The 24,272-nt window shown below is 38.8% G+C and overlaps 3 protein-coding genes and 1 pseudogene across 3 annotated transcripts; 1 reads left to right on the top strand and 3 right to left on the bottom strand.

Moving 5' to 3' along the window:
- The window catches only part of LOC111210824, a 90,922-nt pseudogene extending 84,170 nt beyond the window's left edge, over positions 1–6,752 (bottom strand).
- Positions 6,753–11,061: 4,309 nt separating this feature from the next.
- LOC106417951 (DExH-box ATP-dependent RNA helicase DExH4, chloroplastic) lies at positions 11,062–14,416 on the top strand. Its single transcript, XM_022711479.2, has 12 exons — positions 11,062–11,155; positions 11,218–11,348; positions 11,428–11,457; positions 11,612–11,756; positions 11,848–12,254; positions 12,492–12,710; positions 12,837–12,948; positions 13,190–13,378; positions 13,497–13,573; positions 13,754–13,878; positions 13,972–14,058; positions 14,191–14,416. Exons 3-10 carry the CDS (start codon positions 11,434–11,436, stop codon positions 13,820–13,822), a joined length of 1,242 nt encoding a protein of 413 aa, XP_022567200.1. The 5' UTR covers positions 11,062–11,155; positions 11,218–11,348; positions 11,428–11,433; the 3' UTR covers positions 13,823–13,878; positions 13,972–14,058; positions 14,191–14,416.
- Positions 14,417–14,461: 45 nt separating this feature from the next.
- On the bottom strand, positions 14,462–16,125 carry LOC106417200. Its single transcript, XM_048767678.1, has one exon. The coding sequence runs from the start codon at positions 15,956–15,958 to the stop codon at positions 14,567–14,569; it is 1,392 nt and encodes a 463-aa protein (XP_048623635.1). The 5' UTR covers positions 15,959–16,125; the 3' UTR covers positions 14,462–14,566.
- Positions 16,038–16,832, bottom strand: LOC106367279. The gene has a single exon (XM_048777143.1). It carries the CDS (start codon positions 16,830–16,832, stop codon positions 16,038–16,040), a length of 795 nt encoding a protein of 264 aa, XP_048633100.1.
- Between the last annotated feature and the right edge of the window lie 7,440 nt (positions 16,833–24,272).

Raw genomic sequence — 24,272 nt, 5'->3', positions numbered from 1 at the left:
CAGAATGCCTCGAATCGGGTGGAAATGAACTGAGACCCGTTATCGGTTACGATTTCGTAAGGAACTCCATGCCTACAAATGATGTTTTTCCATACGAAATTCTCGACTTGGACGTCTTTTATACTTGCGTACGAGTCCGCCTCTACCCATTTTGAGAAAAAATCGGTAAGGACTAGTAGGAAACGCTTTTGCTTTGAATTATGCAGAGGTCCGACAATATCCATGGCCCAGCGCATAAAGGGATAAGGCGATGTGATGGAGGAAAGAACTTCGGCCGGTTGTCAGATAGTTGGCGCATGCCTTTGGCATTTTTCGCATTTTCGTGCGAATTTCTCGCAATCTCCGATCATTGTTGGCCAATAGTATCCATGGCGTTTGATTTTCACGGCTAGTGATCTTCCGCCGGAATGGTTGCCGCAGGAGCCGGAATGTTTTTCTTCCATTACTTTTCTCGCCTTTTCTCCTTCCAGGCACGTCAGGAGTGGTCCGGAGAATCTCCATTTGTAGATTTCGCCGTCCACTGTTACGTAGCGTGCGGCCTGTGTTCGGACCTTGCGAGCTGCCCATTTTTCGGCGGGCAGTTGCCCGTCGACAATGTAGTCTCGAATCGTCTGAAGCCATGGGGTATCACAGCCGTAATCAGATTGCTCCGATGGTGGTGGTATCGTAATTTCTTCTTCCTCATCGTCTTGACCCTCTATGAGATTGACGACGACTGGTGGTCCGATACTCGGATGTTCGATGAATTCGACCGGAATTACCCTTTTGAGTCCTTGATCGGAACTTGATGCTAGGGCCGCGAGGGCGTCCGCCTGGACATTCTCGGAACGGGGGATCCGGGTAAGGGCGAAACATTCGAAGTCTTGAGATAGACCTTGGACCAGTTTGAGGTACGCGTCCATCCGTTCGTCTATGGCTTCATACTCTCCGCTGAATTGACTGGCCACTAACTGGAAGTCGCAGTAAGCGTGGAGATTACGTATTTTTAAGCCGTGAGCCAAACGTAGACCTGCGATTAATGCTTCGTATTCGGCCTCGTTGTTTGAGGCATGGAATTCCAGCCTGAATGATTGTTCCAAGATCTCGCTCGTTGGAGATGTGAGACGGATTCCGATACCTGATCCTTGCTTGGATGAGGATCCGTCGACGTGGAGGAGCCAGGTGGAATTTGGTTCCTCATTGGTTATTGTTCCCGTTGGAAGTTCGACAAAGAAGTCTGCGAGCACTTGTGATTTTGTACTCGTCCTTGGTCGGTATTCGATGTCATACTCGCTCAACTCGACCGCCCACTTAGCCAGTCGGCCTGATTGACTCGGGCTATGCAAAATCGTTCGTAGGGGAAAAGTCGTGAGGATGACGATTGTGTGGGATTGGAAATATGGTCTTAGTTTTCGGGCCGATGTTACAACCGCGCATGCCAATTTTTCCATCAATGGATACCTAGATTCGGCATCCAGCAAGGTTTTGCTTATGTAAAAAATAGGTTTCTGCTCCCCGCGTTCTTCCCTGATCAGGACTCCGCTTACGGCCGTTGCTGACACCGCGATGTACAAGAACAAAGGTTCCCCTTCCACGGGTTTTGCGAGGACTGGAGGAGTAGCTAAATAACGCTTCAGCTGTTGGAAGGCGTTTTCGCACTCTTCCGACCATTCGAATTTTTTATTTCCTCGCAGGACGTCGTAGAAGGGCAGACACTTATCTGTTGATCGTGAAATAAATTGGTTAAGTGCTGCGATTCTGCCGGTCAGTCTTTGGACTTCCCGTTTATTCTTTGGTGAAGCCATCTCGATTAGAGCGTTGATCTGTTTTGGATTTGCTTCGATGCCGCGGTATGTGACCAAGTAGCCGAGGAATTCCCCTGATGCCACGGTGAATCTACATTTTGTCGGGTTGAGCTTCATGTTATGGGAATTTAGTTGTGCAAAGCATTCTTCGAGATGTGACACGTGATCTCTTGCTTTGAGGGATTTGACGAGCATGTCGTCGATATAAACCTCCATTGTTTTTCCGAGTTGTTTGGAGAACATTCGGTTCACGAGTCGTTGGTAAGTTGCACCAGCGTTTTTGAGGCCGAAGGGCATTACCTTGTAGCAATAAGTTCCGCGATCGGTAATGAACGCAGTCTTTTCACGATCGTCGGGATTCATTCTAATTTGATTATAACCTGAGAAGGCATCCATGAAGGATAAGAGTTCGTTGCCCGCTGTTGCTTCTACCAATCGATCGATATGTGGTAAAGGGAAGCTATCCTTTGGACATGCCTTGTTTAGGTCGGTAAAATCCACGCAAACTCACCACTTCCCGTTCTTCTTTTTGACTACTACGGGGTTGGCGAGCCAGTCCGGGTACCTTACTTCTGTTATCGACCCAACTTTAAGCAATTTTTCGACCTCATCGTTTACTGCGGCAGCACGTTCGGGTCCTAGCTTCCGTCTTTTCTGTTTGACGGGTTTGAACGTTGGGTCGATATTCAGCTCGTGACATGTTATGTTAATTTCGATTCCCGGCATATCTTCTGCAGCCCATGCGAAAGTATTAAGGTTCTTTTTAAGACAGGTTATGAGTTCTGTCCTTAGAGGTTCGTGGAGATTGGCTCCAATCTCGACGCAGCGTTCTGGGACGGCTTCGTCGAGACAGATCGTTACCACGGGTTCGCATGTTGGCTCGCGTTTTTCATCTAGAGCTGCGATAGTGCGAGACTGCCAGAAGAATTCCGCTGAATCCTGACTTCGCGTATCTTTGCTGGAGGTCTTTTTCTCCGCTTTTCTAGGAGTGATTTCGAGGATCGGTCTCTTTCGTTTCAGTTCCGCGGCGAAACAAACCTGTGAAACTCTAGGATTTCCCCAAATTACCTCGACTCTGTTAGGGGTCGGGAACTTGAGGCAAAGATGGTAGGTTGATGGGATTGCGCGCATGCCATGGCGTTCCCATGATAACGTTGTAAGATGCAGGACGGTCAACGACTAGAAACTCCGTGACGTTCGTCACGGTTCCGGCTTTGACAGCGAGATTAATCGATCCATAGGCCATGGTTGTTTCCCCCTGAAAGCCCCAGCAGTGGGCTTGGGCATTCCGTGACTTCGGATTGATTGATCCCCATCTTTTCGAGAGTGTCTTTGAAGATGATATCGGCCGAACTTCCGGTATCGATTAGCACTCTAGCGACGTCGATATCTCGAATCGTCAACTCGATAACAAGGAGGTCGTTTCGAGGTTTGGCTCGATCGATCGTTGCTCCCCCCCTTGAACGAGATAATGTTCGAGCATGTCGAATCTTGCATACCGGTCCTGATCGTTGAGTGGTTTTTGCGGGTTAGATTGATCCGTGTGTCCCCCTCCTTCTAGCGCCAAACTGTGGGAAACGAAATTCGCACTGTCGATTTCCGTTTAAATAAGGAAACTAGCAAAACCCTAATTTCCCAGAGGACCCGAATATCTGCTAATTACCACACGTCAAGCAATCAGAACACGAGAATAACAACGATAAATAATAAGAAATCGAAAAAGAGAGCAAAGAAGATCTTATTCCGAATTTGCGTATGAGCGTTTACAACAAGGTATAAGCCTTGGCTCGAGAGCTGTCGGCGAGATTCCTAGTTCTAGCAACCCTAAGACGGCTAAACCTAATTGAGTCGCAGCTCGAAATAACAAAAACGGAAAATTGCCTAAATTGCTCTAAGTGCTAAGTTTGCTCTGAAAAAGTTCTCTCCCCATGCTCCTCGCCTAGGACTCCTTATATACTAGCTCCAAGGTCGGTTTACGCTTTACTCTTCTGCCCTTAAGCCGTCATAGCATAAAAATGGAGATATTCTATTTTTTCCGATCTTCACAATTATCTTCAAAACTTCCGTATTTATCCACGGAAACTTGACATTTATCCTTCCTTGTGGGCCAAGCGTAAACCGTGCTGCGGTTTACAGGCTTTGGGTTAGGAAATCATAGGATGGGCCTCGAGTCGTGTTTTAGGTCCCTTTGGGCCGTCTTCCGACTCGACACGTTTACTACGAATTTTCCGCGGTTTCTCATCTGCGAAGTTTGATCGATGAGTTGGAATGGCGGAAAACGTGGACTGAGCTTGCTACGGTCTTTGGGAGATAGCGTTCGAAGATTTGACGAGAATGCATGGATTGATGTTTGTCGATGTCCGGAAGAGTTCAATCGCTACACAGCAACCGAACTTCGGCTCGAGCCCGGTCGCTACGTAGCGACCGAGCGGGACGAGCGCTCGGTCGCTACGTAGCGACCGAGCTTTGGCTTGAGCTCGGTCGCTACGTAGCGACCGAGCGGGACGATCGCTCGGTCGCTACGTAGCGACCGAGCTTTGGCTCGAGCTCGGTCGCAACGTAGCGACCGAGCGGGACGGACATTCGGTCGCTGCGTAACGACCTGTTTCGAGCTTTCGTCGGACATCTCGACTCTTTCTTCCGTAAAGCTTTTTCGTAAGGAAGAATCTATTTCGAAAAGTACTCTTCAGAGGAATTCTTATTTTCTTTCTCGGACGTTTTTAATGTTAAATTTATCGTAACCATTTTTGACCCCAACAATGTGCCATACGTGAAGGTAACATCTTCAGTCTGGTCAATGTCAACTTGATTAACCGTGCAACAATCAAACAAGAACATGCACGATCAATCACGCTAACATGATTCAGACCAAGGGTGCCACTCTCAAATACACACACACACACTTATTCCAAGAATGATTTCCCTTACAGTATTCCATACCCTTCTTATCTATCTGCGATACTCTTCAAAAACTTCTCAACGACTCAATCTCACTGAAGTTTCGCATATCCAAGTCTTGTTCTATTACTTTCTGATTTCCTTCTTCTGTCTAGTAACTGAGGAATCAACAAGTCCGCCTATACCAAACTTGATTTACCAACGTGATATATCATGTTTTAATTTCCAATTTTATTTGTGTAGTATTTTCTACTTTATTTTTTCATTTTCAAGAAAAAAATTTAATAATTTATCCTCATTAATAAATATTTTTTATTCACACTATTATTTTATTATATAAAAACAAATAACATCAATAAAGACAAATAATACATGACAAAAAAATAAGATTCTTCCTAAAATTAAACTACAAATGCCGGGACTATTTTATATAATTCACAACTTTCTCACTATCTACCTACACTACTTAAAACATAAAACCAGTAGCAACACCATGGATACAAATATTGGTTCATCATCTAACATATAACTATAACTTTCAAAATACCATCCACCAATCAAGATATGCTACATCAAAAAAAAACAAATTACAACAATAGACAGCCGCCCCGCGCGTAGCGCTGGCAAACCACTAGTATAGTAACATAATTGAGAATTATATAATTTGAATAGTTTATGAAAAAAAGTTTATGAAAAAAATTACGATGGTAGTAGAAATAATCATTTTTGAGTTGCAAATTAGTTACAAAACGAATGTGATAGCAAACCTTTGATAAATATTATGACTATTTTATACTCGCAAAAGAGTGGGAAAGAGTCACTCTAAACCCTAAATAATAATTATATTTCTTTTATCACATTATATTCTAAAACACTTTTGTTGTCAACAAATTATGTCAGTACTCTTCTGCTCCAAGATCTCCTCATCTTAATGCAGTGGCACTGTGGGACAAGGGTTGAAATGCATGTTGTGGATCATCTACTATCACAACAAGAAGACCAGCCAGCATTAGCAAAACCCTTCAAAGTCAAGTCTTGATTCACTGAGTAGAATAACCCTTGTCCCACAGTGCCTTTGATATATTGTAACACTTGGAGCAGAATACCATGCTCTTTCTAACGCCTCCAAGGAGATGATTTGGCTCATTAAGTTGATGAATGACCTGAGGTACCTCGTGTTCATACTCCTATCATGTTTTCAGATAGTACTGCTGCCATTTATATCACCACTAACCCAGTCTTTCATGAGCGGACTAAACATATCGAGAATGATTGTCATTTTGTCTGAGACTGGCTTGATAGGAAAGTTATCAGAACACTTCATGTACGCACAGCTGATCAAGTGGCTGACATTATGACCAAACCTCTGTTCCCGCATTAGTTCAATCACATTATGTCCAAGATGAGTCTTTATAATATTTTTGGAAGCTCATCTTGAGGGGGTCTATTGGTTTATAGTATCCGGTTTAATGGTTTGGTTAGGTAGTCCGTTTATTTACACTCTTGTACAGCTGACTATATATACATGTAATTCTACATTTTAATCAATAAGAGATATTTTGATAGTATTCTCCTTCTTCTCTCCCAAGAAAGCTTGAACGTAATAAGACTCTCTCTTTCAACATCCTCACCTCGGTCTTTGTTTCTGTTATCTCAGCTTCAAGCTTCTTCAAAACTTCCATGAATTCTTCTTTCGAACCTTGAGGAGAATAAGGCAAGGAAATGCGCTGGTTCCGTGGAGAAGATGACAAAGAAGCAGTGTGGGCTGTGTGGCTGAGTCTAGAACTAGCGGCAATAGGACTAGCCGGTTTAGTAGTATGGCTGATGCTAGGACTAGCAATATGACTTACCGGCTTAGCAATCTGGCTGATGCTAGTACTTACCAGTTTAGCAGTCTGGCAAGTGCTAGGACTAGCAATAGGACTCACCGGTTTAGAGTTTAGGATTTGAATTTTCATGGTAGCATTATCCGTTGCCCAAATGTGGCAACTGCTTTTTTACCGAGGTAAAAGGATGAGAAGTGTCGACATGATGTTGCTCAACTTGTTTATTTTCTTCCATCCCTTCCCTTTACACAGCGGAACAATTGATAGAGAAGAAAGTGTTGTATTGGTCGTATTGTTCTGTTTGGATGATAATGTAATATAGGTTTGGTATGTTTACTTGTACAACAAATTATAGTGGGAAGAGACTTGATGACCGTTGTGTAAAGGTGAAGACATGACCATACTAAGTTCCATGAAAATTTGACTTGCCAACTACTTGTTTATACTTAAAATCAGTTCAAGTCTTATCCAAATGTCTACAATGCCAATATTAGTAAAGAGTAGAGAGTTGGTAAAATGAGTTCTTCTTGTTAATCCAAAGTGCAGATGCAAACCAATCTCACGTACTCAGTTTATAGACTTTTATAAATCTTACTCGATTTATAAACCCTTATAACCAGTTACGAAATAATTATGTTTCTTCTTCTCACAACTTAAACGATTGTGGTTTGATAGAGGCTTGCCTAAGCAGTCTCCTAAGACAGAATTTCGCCCCTACAATGGTGTGTGTAGTTTCGTAGGCGTCTATCTTGAGGATACAACTATCGACCTCCGTACAACACACCCGTACCAAGACCCTAGCAAACTTTATTTTTGAGTTTTATTTCAGAAACTTATTACAGGAATGAAGAAGATTAAATCCAATTGATTCTCAGTAATCTTGTCTCTTCTCTCCTTCTTCTCTCTCCTTCTCGTATTGCACTTGATCACTTTATATAATGACTCAAATGGTGCCTTTAATCAACGCATACGTTAACTCAAGCGGTGCCTTTTAATCAATGCATATGTTGACTCATAATCGGCACGTTTTGTCTTAAACATTGCTTCCTTCAATTAATTAAATTCCAACAATACCCCACATTTTCTATTCAAACTCAAAATACTCCACATTTGAATAGAAAATAAGTTCAAATATATCTGATAAAGTAGAATCAATATGCATAGGAAAAGATGTCTTTTGGACTTGAACCTTCCCAAGTAACAACTTATCGGATTTACTTTGTGGGTAATGAACTATAGTCTTTAATTAACCACATTTTATAGTAAACCTAGACAATAAGTGAAACACATATCTCATCAGCTCATTTCTAGTTTATATGGTTGTGTTCATTTTGTTCATGAACATATCCTGACTTCGTGAGAGCTCTAGAGAATTTAGCCATATCAATTCTCATAGGTGCGACCCGTTACCACTCCCATATAGGTAACATTAGTTAAAGATAATCCATTCTATCTCTCTTCTACAAAAGATATTAACATTATTAAGAGTAAATTATTCAACCCTTAATCATTAATGGATACACATTATTATTTCATAAGAATGAGAAATGTGTAAAACGTCTTTAGTCTTCCTCAACTAGTTTGCCTATTGAATCTAGACCATGGGATCTCCAATGTTGCTAGGTTAGGTTTCCATCAAGTGATGACTCATTATGTTGGCTTGGGACTTATTCCCCTCGAAATGAAAAAAAACTTGCTTTTTAGATAGGCCTTTAGTCAAAGGATCAGTCAGGTTATCGTTTGATCTAATGTAATCCAATACTGTTACCCAATTGGAAAGAAATTGTCATGCATGTCTACGTCTTATACGTCTTGACTTGTCATTTTAATTTTTTCCCCATAATGAGAATGAGTAGGTGAATAACCATATGACTCTTGTTTAACCATAATTCCAAGAATTAACAACCAATCCCATATCTTTCAAGAGCAATGATTTGGATTTTTTTCCACTTGTTTCACCATAGAAACAGTGTCACTCATCTTAAAGTTTAAGAACCTTCCCTTGATGAACGTCTTAACGCTTGCAACTTCAAACTTGTATTTTTTTCTCTAATGATTCCCACAACTGTTTTGAAGTTTGGAATATATGCTAAACATCGTAGAGAGAATCATTCAAAGCTTTAAGAATATATAATTTCTTGCACAAAAACTCATTTTGCGTCCATGCCTCTGAAGATTTAGCGATTTCATCAGGGATATCACCTTCTACAGGTAACTCTGGTCCTTCAGAAGTCAAGCACCGTGCCAGATTCAGTGTCATGAGATAAAACAACATCTTTTGTTGCCATCTTTTGAAATCCACTCCTTGGAAAACAAAAGGCTTCTCTATGTGACTTTTCACAATTGCAGTAGATTGATCCATCTTGCTTTCTTTGAAAAGAACAAAAGGAAAATTCGGTCTTAGATTGTTAAACTAAAGTACAAATGCAAATCAGTCTCACGTACTCAGTTTATGGACTTTTATAAATCTTACTCGATTTATGTTTCTTCTTCTCACAACTTAACCGATTGTGGTTTGATAGAGGCTCGCCTAAGCAATCTCCTAAGACATAATTTCGCCCCTACAATGGTGTATGTAGTTTCGTAGGCGTCTATCTTGAGGATACAACTATCGATCTCCGTACAACACACCCGTACCGAGACCCTAGCAAACTTTACTTTGAGTTTTCTTTCAAAAACCTATTACGGGACTGAAGAAGATTAAATCCAATTGATTCTAAGTAATCTTGTCTCTTCTCTCCTTCTTCCCTCTCCTTCTCGTATTGCACTTGATCACTTTATATAATGACTCAAATGGTGCCTTTAATCAACGCATGCATTAACTCAAGCGGTGCCTTTTAATCAACACATATGTTGACTCATAACCGACACGTTTTGTTTTAAACATTGCTTCCTTTAATTAATTAAAGTCCAACAATAACTTATCAATGTCCACGAAACTTGCATTTATATTTGCCATTGCATAACGTTTTTTATTGGTAAAATGAGTTCTTCTAACTTTTCAATCAAAGATTTGTATGAATAACCTTCTTCTAGGAAAACTAAGGGAAATAATTTAGTAATCATCTTATAAGAAAAACGGTAAAGGTTTATATTAGGGCTGGGCATATTAGCCGATAACCGAATCCAAAATCGTCCTGAAAAACTCAAACCAAAATTCTAACCGAAGTAGCAAAATATCTAAACATGTATTAAATTAGGAGAGATTGGATATCCGAACCCGAACAAATATCCAAAGATAACCGAACATAGGTATATTTTACCATATATTTCTAATTTATTTATCTCATTTTATTCAAAATATTTATAGTTGCGAACAAAGTGATTTGTCAATTCACTTAAAATGTATGTCAAGCTTCTTGTTTCATGCATTAACAAAGTTGGATTCAAATTCTCAAAACAACAACTAAATTAGTGTTTTTCTATTTTTAAAATTTTGTTTTCAAACCTATTAATCGTTCAACTATTAAAGATTTAAAAAAATCAGTTAAGTTAGCTGCAAAATTTTAAGTATACGAAACTTGAGTAATGAGAAATTTGATATCTTTTTTCTAAAATCTAAAATATCCGAACCCGATCTGAAATAACCGAACCTGAACTAAAATAATCTGAACCCGGACTAAAAATATCCAAACTCAATCCGATATGTAAAAATACCCGAACGGGTTCTAGACTTCTATACCGAAGCACCCGAAAATTTAAAATATCCGACCCAAATCTGAACGGATACTTATCTGAACGCATATGCCTAGTTTCAGTTATCGTGTTTAAGTTTTATATTTTTTGTTGGGGTAATTTTTATTTTCTTTTCATCAGTTCCTGTGATTTCTTTCAGAAATTTGAAAAGGATAATAAAATCATAACATTGTTACGGTAAAAAACTTAAGGGAAATATTAAAAGGTAAAAATAGTTGAAGGGGCAAAAGGTAAAATGCAATTCAAACTTTTGGCTCGAAACCAAAAGCCCTAAAAAAGAAAAAAAAACTCGAAAACTGGAAAATGAACAGTTCCTTCTTCTCTGACTGATCGTACGACGAGAAATGGCACCGAAGAAGAAACCTCAGAAGAATCAAACCAACAGCAAAGCTTATACTTCATCAATACCGAATTCGAGCCACAAGAAACCATCTAAAGTCCCAAAGCTTCTGATTTCTCCGGAGGACGAGGACAGCTTGCGACGGCTCCTCCTCAGCTTTCGCCGGACCGCTTCTCCGGTTAGGGCTCCTGTAAGAAACTCATTAATCTCTACGGGAAACTCTCTTGCGAAGAGTTTTCAAATGATCAGATTGAATTCCACTCTCTCCTCTCTCAGAGTAACTCTCACCATTTTTGTTAGGATTTCAGTAAATTTTCTCCATTTTTCTGGGCGATTCTTGATACGCTGTGTGTGTTTGTGTTTAAGGATGGTGCGACGTTTGAGAGTGCACTTGATTGGCTCTGTTTGAACTTTCCGAGTCACGAGTTGCCATTATGGTTTTCGTGTGGAGCTTCTCGTTTTCCTACTACAGATATGTTGTAATATCCTCTGCGAACTGTTTGTGTTGCATTAATGGTTATACACTCGTATTGTTGAAACAGGAGGTTCTGTGAGTGTGATATCGACCAAGAGGAAAGATTGGAACCAGCCTGCTGAATCTTCCCACAAAGGTATGTGTCACATGACGCTGATTAACTCTTTAAATGTTGTGTATTGATGCTTGTACCTTCAGTCCAGGAAAAACGGGAGGAGTCTGAAGTTTTAGTTCAAGTGAAGGGAAGGCGAGATGAAGAAGATACACTTAGTTCTTGCCATTCATCTCAAGCTGACTGGATTCGTCAGTACAGGACAAGACTGGAAGAAGTACTTATAAATACTTGCAATCATTTTTCTCAAGAGCAAAAACAAAACAATAATTACATATTTGAATTAAAATTTTCAGGAAGAAATGGAATCTTCGGACGTTGAGGAGGTACTCTACTGTTATACCCATGCAGTTCTATTGTATGATATGATAGACAATACTGTCACTTTTTAGAGAACTAAAGAATACTTGAAAGCTTTGGAAATATTCTATTAATTTATATTTCGCCTATGTAGTGATGTATTATTACTCCCCGTACTAGGTATCTGGTCCAAGGCCTTTCGATGTGATTGCTGAAGAATATTGTTTGGAAAGATCTGATGCTGTAAAAGCAAAGCAGAAGGGTGATACAAGCAGACAGAAGCAAGCAGGCCTAGCCATTTGCAAGCTCAAGCAAGAATTGTCTGGTGTTGTTTAAGTTTTACTTCCTTTTAGTAATCAATCTGTCAATCATGACTTGGTGCAGTAAGTCATGAGCTATCTGTATATGTTTTGCAGGGATATCAGAAGCAATGTTGGAATCTGAGTTTCTGCGTGAACAAGCTTTTGAAGACGCTACAGAAAAAGAAGTAAAACCCCCCAAGCGTGATGACGTTCATGAGTCAGTAAATGCTGATGCTCTCTCGATTCAGCTGTTAGATGACATGAACCTGGATGCAAATCCTGTTGGAAGCCGTAGTTCTGAGAAAATTCAACCTAAAGCTCTTCCCTTAAGTTCCCCAGGACAAGAATTAGCTATATCACATGATATATTTGATGACATGGAGCTTGGCGATTTGTTCTCAGAAGATGTTCCGCCTTATGAACCTTCACCTCATGAACTCTTGGGACGACAGAAGAAGGAAATTATGAGAGAACTACGGGATGAGAAAAATCTTGGAAAGCTGGAGGGTATCTGGAAGAAGGTATCTCTTCACGTCACAAGATCACATGAGAAATACCATTTAGCTTTTCGAATTACTGTTGGAAATAGTAGGTGGTCTTTGATGCTTTTTTATTGAGCATTTGCGTGCTTCTATTTGTTACTTTGTCACATATGCTGACTTTAAGATTAAGCAGTTGACTTCGAATAATGTTCTACTCAGTTTTTAAAATATGCTTGATTACTTTGTCAGATTGTTTAACATGTACAAGTTTTACAGGGTGAAGCACAAAAGATCCCAAAGGCATTGCTTCATCGTCTCTGCCAAAAGTCAGGGTGGGAAGCACCAAAGTTCAATAAAGCAACTTGGGAAGGAAGCAAGTTCTCATATACTATAAGCGTTATGTGTAAATCCAGTGGATGTGGTAAAAGCAGACAAGCTGGAGGTTTGGTAACTATTAAACGTTCTCATCAAGTTGAGGATTTTGCATCTATCGAGGTACTCACTTGATTTGTAAATTAAAAATGCTGCGAGCTTCTGAGTAAAATAAATTAGGACAGCTAGAAAGAAATATGTTGTACCATATAATCAGCTAACCAATTATTTTGCACGTGTGTGTGACAGGATGCACAAAACAGAGTTGCGTCATTTGCTCTTCATAAGCTCTTTTCTGATTTGCCTGTTCACTCTGCAATAACTGAGCCTTATGCCTCTCTTGTTTTGGTCTGGAAACAAGGTGAGTTTGTAAATTTGCTTCTTCTTTTTAAACAACATTCAATGAGACATCCAGCTATGTCCTTAAAAGTTTTGAATCATTGACCTAGTTTATCATAGCTTCTGTTTAAGTTGATATTTGCCTGTCCCATTTGAAACAAACTCATCTCACTAGGTCAGGAGTTATTAGCATTCATATGTTCTTGCCTTAGATGTTTGTGATATTGTAATCACTCTAAAACAGTTGCTTTGAGCTTTCACAGAGGAATCATTGGGTATACAAAGCAGAGAAGAAGAACGAAGAGAAAAGTTTGTTGACAGCTTGCTTGAGGCACACAATTTCACCTTGACCGCTTTGCCGAATGGCATGCACGGGGTAATTCCGCTGGTAGACTCATGCGTCAAAGAGAGCGACGACTTGAATGTTGTCAAATCCAACCATAGAGCTAAAAGTATGTTACTTGGATACAGTTTGTCAGAGATCGTATCTGTTACTTAAATTTTATAAACCCTGGATTTTACTGCCATAATCGCGAGCAGGAAGTATAATCTTGTCTATGATATTTACAGGAAATATTTCCATGGAAGCTGTATGTTCTTCTCTTAAACGAAGACAGGAAAATAATAAGAAAACGCAGAAGTACAAGGTAAATATTCTTGTTGATGTTTGAACATAAGTATCTTATATGTATAAAAGCTTCACTGGCTCTAAATACTGTAAAGAATGTAGCTAATTTCACACTTCCAGGTTATATGTTTAAAGCTTCACTAGTTAGGTCATTCCAGTTACTACTGCTTTCACTAGTAATCCTTTTGTTCTTTTGTAGAATATGTTGAAAACTAGAGATGCTCTTCCTATATCAGAAATAAAAAAAATGACATACTGCACCATCTGAAAGAAAAAGATGTCTTGGTGGTATGTGGAGAAACAGGTTCTGGAAAGACTACACAGGTTTTATCCCGTCTGTTGACTATGTTATGTAGTGTTGATAAGATTATTCTTCTTCTGGTGAATTTATCTTTCTAATTGAAACCTTATCAACAGGTTCCTCAATACATATTGGATGATATGATTGATTCGGGGCATGGTGGATACTGTAATATTATATGCACACAACCATGGGTGATGGCAGTGAGTATCTCGGTGTTCAGAAGTCATGTTTTCAGGATTTTTTTTTTGTTTATACTGATTACAAACTGCGATCTGTTAACTCTTATTGATCCTTTTACATCTGCAAAGCTAAGTGATGTCATATGGTTTTAGGCTATCCTTGGTTTAAAAAAGCGCTTCAACCCCTGAGGCGATGGAAAGCTCAAGCTCGCCTCAACGCTAAAGCGTCGCTTCGGAACGCTTCGCCAACTTAAAGCGTTATATTAACTTGTACGTAAGATTAGTGGTTAGAACATATAAATCATTCAGATTCTTCTGTTCTTTGTAATTATCTAAACAATTAAAACTTAAAAATAAAGAATTAATCCCAACAAAGTGTTCAAAAAACAGAAAAATTAATCCCAACAAAGTGTTCAAAAAACAGAACAATCATACCAGCAAATCTTAAAACAGAGAATCAAACCAGCAAAGTCTTAAAAGAGAGAATCAAACCAGCAGTCTTAAAACAGAAAATCAAACCAACAAAATCTTAAAACAGAGAATCAAAATCTTCGCTGCCTACATACTCATCAACGTCCACATACTTATTAGCCCCAGCTTCAACATCTTCTTCAATTTCATTGTCATCATCCTCATCAATCAACATCATTTGAGATGGCCTTTGAGAAGCTTTTTGACTTGGAGTTGAGCTTGTGGATGAATTCTTTCCTCTTTCATTCCTATTTGTAGTTCCTCTAGTAGTGTAACTAGGCTCATTAGCTCCACATGCCTTGCTTACCAATTCCCATGGTAAATCATCATCTTCAAATACTAGATCAACACCATCAGCAGATTCTCCATCCATTGTTCCTACCAGCCACTCATTACCCTCATCAATTTCTTCTAGGTCAATGGGATCAATTGTATCTTTCAGATTGTAACGACGTCGAAGAGCACGGTTGTACTTAACAAAAACCATATCATTCAACCGTTTTTGGGTCAAGCGATTCCTTTTCTTGGTATGGATATGCTGAAATACACTCCAATTTCTCTCGCAGCCTGTTGCACTACACGTGAGACTTAGAATTCTTACAGCAAAATCTCTAAGTGTTGGAGTAGATGCTCCATAAGACAACCACCACTCAGCTGGTGCCTTTGTTTCCCTTTGTCTTATCGCCATCGGATGGCCAAAGAGTCCAGAAGCACTCTTAAAATAATCCAGCTCTTTAAGTATCTGATCTTGAGTTGCAACTTCAGGAACCAACTTTTCAATGGTGTCATATAATCCTCTCATAACCTCTTCACAATTCACTTCAGGTCCTTTGTACTGAAACTCAGGATTCAAAAAGTGACCAGCAGCATGCAAAGGGTGATGGAGCTGGCAGTTCCATCTTTCATCAATTATTTCAAAAGCACGCTTGTACTGATCTTCTTTCCACAGTAAGTTTTCAGAAATCTTTTCCTTGGCTTTATCCATTGCTTCATAAATATACCCCATAGCTGGTTTTCTCTCCCCATCTACCAATCGAAGAACTTTAACTAAGGGCTCAGTCAACCTGATTGCATAAAGAACATTTCTCCAGAAGCTCTCTTGCAGAATGATTTGTTTCACCCTCTTTGCTCCTGCTTCTTTTGACCACTTTGCATCATTCCAATCTTGAGAAGTTACAAACTTTCTCAAGTTATTTTTGTGGTGGTAGTACTGGCCAAGTGTGATGAATGACGTAGCAAAACGAGTAACTGCTGGTCTATGCAGATTTCTCTGGCCTGTGAACCTTCTCATCATATTCACCATAGATGTATGACCATAGATGTAGCCATTCATGAAGATGCAGCTTCTTATTGTAGCCTTAACCGAAGGAATCTTTCCTATATCCTCCAACATGAGATCAATGCAGTGTGCCGCACAAGGAAGCCAATATAGATGAGGTCTTTTGGCCATTAGCAGTTTCCCTACGAATTAGAAGAATAAAATATTCAGTTAGATTCATAATAACTACATAATCAAAAACACATAAAGATTAGACAGAAATAAACTTACCAGCTTTAACATAGTTTGATGCATTGTCAGTTACCACTTGGACAACATTAGCCTCTCCAACTTCATCAACCATACGATCAAGCATGCTAAACAGCAAGTTAGCGTCTTTCACAGCCTCTGAAACATCAACTGATTTGATGAAAACTGATCCCTTTGGAGAGTTAACAAGGAAGTTGATGATGTCCTTTTGAACAACTGAATCACGCCATCCATCAGACATGATTGAACAACCTTTTGCTGCCCATTCTGTTTTGTGTTCCACCAGCTGATTCTCAACTTCCTCAACTTCTTTAATCAAGAAAGGAACTCGCAGCTCATACATACTTGGTGGCTTAAAACCAGAACCATATCGACCTACTAATTCAAGTGCCTCCTTGAAACTGTCATAGTTGGCGGCATTGAAAGGAATCGCTGCATCATAGAACCACTTTGCAATAGCTCTACAAGCATTGTCCCTTTCTTCTTTATCACATACTCCAAAAATATCTTTTCTGTCTTTTCTTCCTTTCAAGACATCAGGAGGAGTAGGAGCAACAAACTTGTCCATAGGACCCTTACGTTTCTTCAGATTAGGCTGAGATGGGCGTGGTTCTTCTACTTCTTCATCATAATCAAAGGCTGGTTGTTGCATTTGGAGAGCAGCTTTAGCATTAGCCTTGTTTAAGAGGAAGGCTTTGATTTCTTCCCTCACATGATCAGTGACTTTAGGACAGAGAGTTACAGTAGAGAAGCCTCCAACCAGATGATGTTTAACCCTTAAAACTCCACCATTCATGGTTTTACCACAAAAGTTACATATCCAGCAACCTAATTTCTTAGCATCAGCAGTTGCATATTTTCTTGCTGGATCCATTTGTTTAGTTGAAGTAGACATGGTGAGAAGAAAAGAGTAGAGAGATTTGAAACAGAGCAGAAACAAGAACCAAAAGGTTTGTAGAAGGAGAAGTGCAAGGAGAAAGAGAGACTTGGACAGTGCAAGAGTCGTAAAAAAATTTTTTTTTCAAAAAAGTAAAGAAATCAATTAGCCAATTCACGTACATTGATGTTTTGGAACCATAAATAGAAAGTAAATATGATCTCAATCATAATTCCTTTTTTTTTAAATGTAAAATAGGTTTTAGTCACCTAAGCAACGAAGCGTGATGAAGCGTGAGGCGTCCAAAGCGGTTCGAGGCGAGGTTGAAGCGACGCTTTCTTGAATTCGCCTTGCTTCACGACTCCGAGGCGGTGAACCCCCAAACAAAGGTCGCCTCACGCCTTAGCGACGCCTTAGCACGCTTTTTTAAACCAAGAGGCTATCTCTGTTGCCCAAAAAGTTGCTGATGAGCGCTGTGAATCTCCTCCAGGCTTAGGTGACTCCTTGGATGGTTATCAAGTTCGTCATCAAAGTGCAAGGTCTACCTCATAATTTTAAACATTTCTTCATTTGGTCTATGTTTTGGAATTCATAAATTTGTTCATGAATGTTACTTTTCGCCTTCTGTGAACATGATTTGAAAGAAAATCTCATTATCTTGCATGTTGCATTTTTGGCTTCACTAATGCATATGGTTGCATTTGTTACTATCTTCAGCTGGTCGTAACATATGCCTGGTTTTTATTTTGAGTAATATTCACGAGTGACAATACAAGGCTGCTGTTTTGTACTACTGGCATTCTACTGAGGAGACTTGCGGTATGTCCACTATTTTGGTTGTCAGCCCTTGTGAAAACAATTGATTATTTTAATTTTCTATTAGCAATTTAATATACTGAGAGATAGTTCAGTTTGTTGCACAAGCATTCCGGGATTTGGATAGAGGGGGAAATTGTGTAGTTGCTTGCATCAAAGGGTAGTAAAAGAAGAATCTATTGACTGCTTGTCATGAATTTTTTTATTACTAGTATATCAGCTAGCTGCAAAAATTTTGTTTATGATTAAATAAGTCGCTAAGTTTGTGGAGAATACTATCAATTCACAATCAGCAAATCTCACTTCTGTTTGCTTGCAGGGGGATAAAACCTTGAAAGATGTTACACATATTATAGTAGATGAAGTGCATGAGAGGGCTCTTAAGGTGAGAGTTCATTTTTGCCAAGAATGTAAATATCATTAATAATAACCTTAAATTTTTGTATGAATACATATTAATTAGCATCATTGTTAAGCAAAATAAACACATTGAAGCGACTGATTGAGAAAAGGCCTTTCACTCTTTTTGTTAAAATAAACTCTTTCTTTTCATGATTAATTCTTAGAATAACCTTGTATGTGAGAAAAACTAATTTTCCTATTACCTTTTCAGAGTGATTTTCTTCTCATCATTTTGAAGCGACTGATTGAGAAGCAATCCTGCGATAAGTCATCGCATAAACTGAAAGTTATCCTTATGTACGTATTTTTAGGTTTTTGTATTCATATGAATTCTTCATAGGAAGTAACATTATATGTATTCATGCGTCTGATAACCTTTTCCAGGTCTGCTACTGTACATGCAAGTCAATTCCCGAGATATTTTGGGCAATGTCCTGTACTTACAGCTCAAGGACGAATGCACCCGGTTACTTATCACTTTCTGGAAGAGATTTATGAGAAGACTAGATACCTTCTGGCTCCAGATTCTCCTGCTTCTCTATGATCTGATACATCCAATAAAGACGAGGTACATATTTTGTATCCAATCCAAAATATGATTTATTTGGGTGTTAATATGTCAGTAACTTTTGTTTGCATGTGATATAGAATTCTGAAATTTGGATGCTACTGATGCCATACTGAAAAATTCATTTAGATTGTATTGTACAAACTTCAGATAGTGTATATTATTTATGGATTTAACTGTCCGTAGCTTGGTTCTGTAAAGGTCCGTGGTCGAAAGAAGAATCCTATGTTGGCTGGCTGGGGCGACAATTATTTGGTTACGGAGGACTGTCTTAACTCTACTTACGTTTCTAGTAATTACGAATCTTACAGTGATCGCACAAAAGAAAATCTGGTACTTTGCCTTTCCATTTTGATATTTTGTTTCTCTTAACGTCTGAGTCCAAATTTCTTGCAAGTGCTGTGCAGAAAAGGTTAAATGACGATATCATTGACTACAAGCTTCTTGAAGAGTTTATATGCCACATTGATACCAGTTATGAGGAAGGAGCCATTCTTGTATTCTTGCCTGTAAGCTAATACTGAGATCTTACGTGTTAATTGAGAACCAATCATCTTGTCTGTCGCCTTAGCTTGAAATTTGTTTGGTTTATAACCGGGAATGACAGAAATTAACATGTTACTAAATAGGTTAGCTACTTCCCATAGTTTTCGTGGACCTACTACAGATTGGCTTCTGCCTCTGCATTCTCTGTTGCACATACAGAACAGAAAAAGGTGTTTATGCGCCCCCCCAAAAGGCATACGGAAGGTAATCTCGTGTGATATCTATATATTCTGTTACTTCTCCTGTCCTCCTTGCTCTCGACTTTGAGTCTGTGTTAGCAGTCAGTTACTCCGTGTGTTCCCAGTGAGCAAATTTATTGGCTTTATCTTTACGTCTTTGCATTTTTCTTATTGGAAAATAATCTAAAGCTGTTAAGGGCCCTAGCCTCTAGGATTACCGTGTTACAAGACTTGTTATCTGTCTCGGGCAACTGTTTTGTTTCCTTATTAGTTATCAACTACTAAATGAGTTTATGTGATATGCAAACTTTAACTTGTGGTTAAAGTAATTTTTTTCCATGCACTACTTCTTTCCTTAACACCTTCGGATTGGCAAAAGGTTTTTGTCTTCATTACAGATATTGTGAATTTGTTCATGAAAAGAAAAAAAAAATAATTTAGTCTATGACTTGTTGAGAATAACACTCACAAAACTTGGAATGATATAGTTGAAAGAGTTTCATGAATTTTCTCTTTAAAATAAGGCGATAATCCTATTGAAAATATGACATTTACCCGGTCTGATTCATCTTTTGCATCACTTATAATGTTCAGGTTATCGTAGCAACAAATATTGCAGAGACCAGTATAACAATGGACGATGTGGTGTATGTGATTGACAGTGGCAAACACAAGGAAAACCGCTATAATCCACAAATGGTATTACAAATGCTAGAGTGAATCAGTTAATATTTTCCTTGTACGGAAGGTGTCATCTTTTGGTGCTTAATTATTTTATCATCACAGAAATTATCAAGCATGGTGGAAGATTGGATATCTAAAGCAAATGCAAGGCAAAGAGCGGGAAGAGCTGGACGTGTCAAACCTGGACTTTGGTTTTCATTGTACACACGCCATAGGTTTGAGAAGCTTATGCGTCCCTATCAGGTTTCTTTCTTTTAGGCGCTTGCTCCTTCCCTGCCTTCTTGGTCACTTGTTTTTTTTTCCCTGGACTCATTGGTTCAATCTTGATGGCTAGGTTCCTGAGATGCTACGAGTGCCTTTAGTAGAACTGTGTTTACAAATCAAATTGCTTGGCTTGGGTTACATTAAGCCTTTTCTATCCAAGGAAAGTGTTACCAATTTGCAGTAAAAATAACTAACATTATCAGTCGTCTTACTCTATTTGACGTACTATCTTCAGGCTTTGGAACCCCCAAGTGAAGGTGCTATAAACTCTGCAGTTTCATTGTTTCACAAGGTACCATGTAGGAATGTACATGTATTGGATAGAAGTTTGTAATACCTAGAACTCACATACTCTATGTTTTCTCAACCAAAGCTGTGCTAAGCCTTCTTTAATGAACTATGTCTTCTTTAGGTCGGTGCTATTGAAGGGGACAAAGCATTGACACCTCTTGGGCATCATTTAGCAAAACTTCCTGTTGATGTGTTGATTGGAAAGGTTTGTTTCATAAAATCAATTTTGCACTAAAAGAGGCATCGGTCTCTGCTTCTCAAACATAGTGTTTTTTTTTCTTGTCCTCACAACATATTTAATCTTATTCGTTTAAAAAACTACAAATGCTGTTATATGGTGCCATTTTTGGTTGCTTATCACATATTTTCTCTATTGCTGCTTTCTTGAGCCACAAATCCCCATTTATATATCCCAAAGATGAGGTACGTTTTCACTTTTTCGGAACTTGGCTTTTTGTGAATGATGTTGCATTATGTTTTGTGTTTTCTTTTTCTTTCTTAGAAGCAAAACGTGGATCGGGTGAAAGTTCCTCTTTTGTCGGATAACCGGAGAGTTCGAGTAACGTAAACAACAATGACAGAAAATCTGATCACCTCCTTATGATGGTTGCTTACAGAAAATGGGTGAAGATACTGCATGAGGGTATGTGATAAGAGAGCATTACTAGCTGTCCCTTGTAGGTCAAAGTTCGTTAGATACATATGGATATTTCTCTTAGTTGCAAAAACTGAACCAACCCGTTTTTAAAGAACCTGGTTATCTAGAGATATTCATTTTAAGCTTTAAAAGGATTCATGAAGAATTAGATCTTCATAGGCTTTACTGTGAATTACTTTATGTTACAGCTTGTTATGGTTCTGGTAAATGTTCTTAGAAACAAAAGTTCTTGGGAAGCGATGCATCTTTTTAAGCCTCTTGTTGCAGCCAATTCGTTAAATAATATGTACTAAGTATTGGTTGATATAGCATGAGTGATCTGGAGAATTCTGGAGGACGTCACATTGCCTTATTTGTTTGTAACTTTCAGGAAGGAATTCATGCTGCAGAGAGATTCTGTGACTCAAAGTTTATGAGTAGCTCAGTGATGCGGACGATAAGGTACACCGTACTTCGATGCATTAACTTGTTTTGGTTTGTTGTCCAGTAACTCAAATACTTGTTCGTTGACCTTTTTATTATTCGCGCGGGACCTGAAACTTCTTTTTTGACAGTAACAGAATATATATACATCATTTGTGTCTTATGTGTTGCTTTTTTCACAAATATCAGTGACCTGAGGATAGAGTTTGGCACTTTACTTGCCGACATCGGGCTCATCAATCTTCGTAAAAGTAAAACAGAAGAGGTAACTTATCTTACAACATCTGAACGATCGATTGCATACGCCTAAAATCAAAGATGTGTGTGATCACTTTCATGGGAAACACCTGCACCAAAACATTGTTATGGTTGTTGATAAGTTTTTGGTACATGCTTATTAGATTAGGAAGAAAGAAATACAATGTCAATTAATCTAACTAAATCTGTTCATAATGCGCGCAGAGAAGGAAGGAGAATCTTGATGTTTGGTTTTCTGACAGAACTCAACCTTTCAATATGTATTCACAAGAACCTGAAGTTGTTAAGGTAACATATATCTGGTTCTCTACTGCTCGGATATTTTCCATGTGGAGGACATTAAGCTCAGTGTCCAATTTTTACAGGCTGTATTATGTGTGGGGCTATGTCCTAATATCGCAGAAGGATTGGTTAATCGTTTAGCAAAGCCGGAAAAACAAACACAGCGGTATGCAGTATGGCATGATGGAAGAAGGGAAGTCCATATCCATCCGACCTCTATTAACAAAACCTGCAAAGCGTTTCAATACCCTTTCCTTGTATTCCTTGAGAAGGTAACACTTTAATCTTTAATTTTGACGCTTTTGTTTTCACTTTTATCCCTCTGATCTTTGTTTGCCTCTCAGAAATTTCAGATCTAACTTCGTATTAAGTTTGATTTTCAAAGTGAAAATTATGGTGTAAAATTGTGAACATATCTAATCACAAATAATATAATCAACTTTTTTGTTTCTTATAGGTCGAATCAAAGAAAATAGTAAATCTGCGAGATACAACCATTGTTTCTCCTTTCTCCATTCTACTTTTTGGTGGCTCAGTCGATGTTCAGCATCATGTATTGTTTATCACATTAAAGTCTTTGTAGATTCAATCTTTAGTTTTGTTGTGTACACTTATAAACGTTAGTCTTTCATTACAGAGTGGATCAGTCACCATTGATGGGTGGTTGAAGCTAGCAGCACCAGCTCAAACTGCAGTTTTGTTCAAAGAGCTCCAGTTAACCCTCCATTCCATTCTCAAAGATCTCATCCGAAACCCCGAGGTTAAACGCTCAATCCTTTGTTATATATAATATATCCCACTCGGTTAAGTAAGTAGATCATGCCTAATCTCTCCTCTCCCTCTTTACGTTTGGTTTTTGTACAGAAGTCTGGTATAGTCCACAACGAAGTCGTTAAATCTATGGTCCATCTTCTTATACAAGAAGGTAAAACCGCTACACGCATGAACTAAATATTGCCACATGTAGTAAAGATTGACTCGTGAGTAAACTCCACCAAAATGTGTAGTGTGTCAGAAAACGTAACTTCGGTACAATTGTGACTTCTCTAGCTATGTAAATTAACTGAGTCAACTTTTATGATATGTACGTTGCAGTATGGTCATGACTTATAGCTAAACCATACATGCGCATGATTCTACGATATGATCATATGGATAGTGTAATCTAGGTACAAAGTGTCTTGTTACGGTTTACGTATCCAAACTTGTAGAAACATAGATTAAAAGGAAAGTACTGATAATATATTAATATTGATGTAATAAGATAGTGTTTACAAGGTTTGAGAGAAATTTTAGAGGAGAAGATGAACATGATTGATCAACTCTTTCATAAAATATCATTATAACCTATACCAAAGACTATTTAGGAGGTCTAAAAAATATTTGACCCATCCCATTTTATTGTGGTTTGCTGGTCCATTAGCCCATTTGCATATCTGAGATATAAGCCTTTGTATTAATACCGTTCCCATTAAAACTGACATTTTCCTAAAGGGCATAGGAACACACTATTGGTGTTCCCTCATTCAGTCATCATCTTGCAAGGCCTTCTCATCAAGAATCGATGACACTCTCAATGTGATAGGACGTTTGGTTCTGTCTCCACCGAAGGCTCTACTACCTCCATCCTTGTCAGTAAGTAAGCGCTCCTTTACTTCCTTTTGTATTGGATCATGAGCAAAACCAATCTGCTCAAAACTCCATAGCTGTTGCAGTGATCTCGAGGTGTGTAAAACTCATGGAAACTTGACCCCCATGACTTACATGACTGCATTCTGACTCTGGTGGCCTCGAAATTCCGAACATCCCGAAGATGATTAATACAGCAACAAAGTTTTCACTTGCTGTTGATTGCCCAGATTTAACACCATAGCCTTCAGCACATCCCACACTTCTTCTATAGCATTAGATTTCATATTTTCTGCACCCACATACAATTCTTCCTCCTGTAGCTCCCATACTGCTTTGTGACATTTCAAAATGGAAAA

This window comes from Brassica napus, chromosome A3 (genome assembly GCF_020379485.1).
Source record: "Brassica napus cultivar Da-Ae chromosome A3, Da-Ae, whole genome shotgun sequence".
NCBI lineage: Eukaryota > Viridiplantae > Streptophyta > Magnoliopsida > Brassicales > Brassicaceae > Brassica > Brassica napus.
The sequence above is the reverse complement of the archived record's forward strand: the minus strand, read 5'-3'. Positions and strand labels throughout refer to the sequence as shown.

Coding starts and splice junctions, on each gene's coding strand:
- LOC106417951 (XM_022711479.2), top strand. CDS start 11,434: ATGGAATCTTCGGACGTTGAGGAG. Junction 12,255..12,491: donor TGGAGGGTATCTGGAAGAAG/GTATCTCTTCAC, acceptor CAAGTTTTACAG/GGTGAAGCACAAAAGATCCC. Junction 12,711..12,836: donor AGGATTTTGCATCTATCGAG/GTACTCACTTGA, acceptor TGTGTGTGACAG/GATGCACAAAACAGAGTTGC.
- LOC106417200 (XM_048767678.1), bottom strand. CDS start 15,958: ATGGCCAAAAGACCTCATCTATATTGGCTTCCTTGTGCGGCACACTGC.
- LOC106367279 (XM_048777143.1), bottom strand. CDS start 16,832: ATGAATGGTGGAGTTTTAAGGGTTAAACATCATCTGGTTGGAGGCTTC.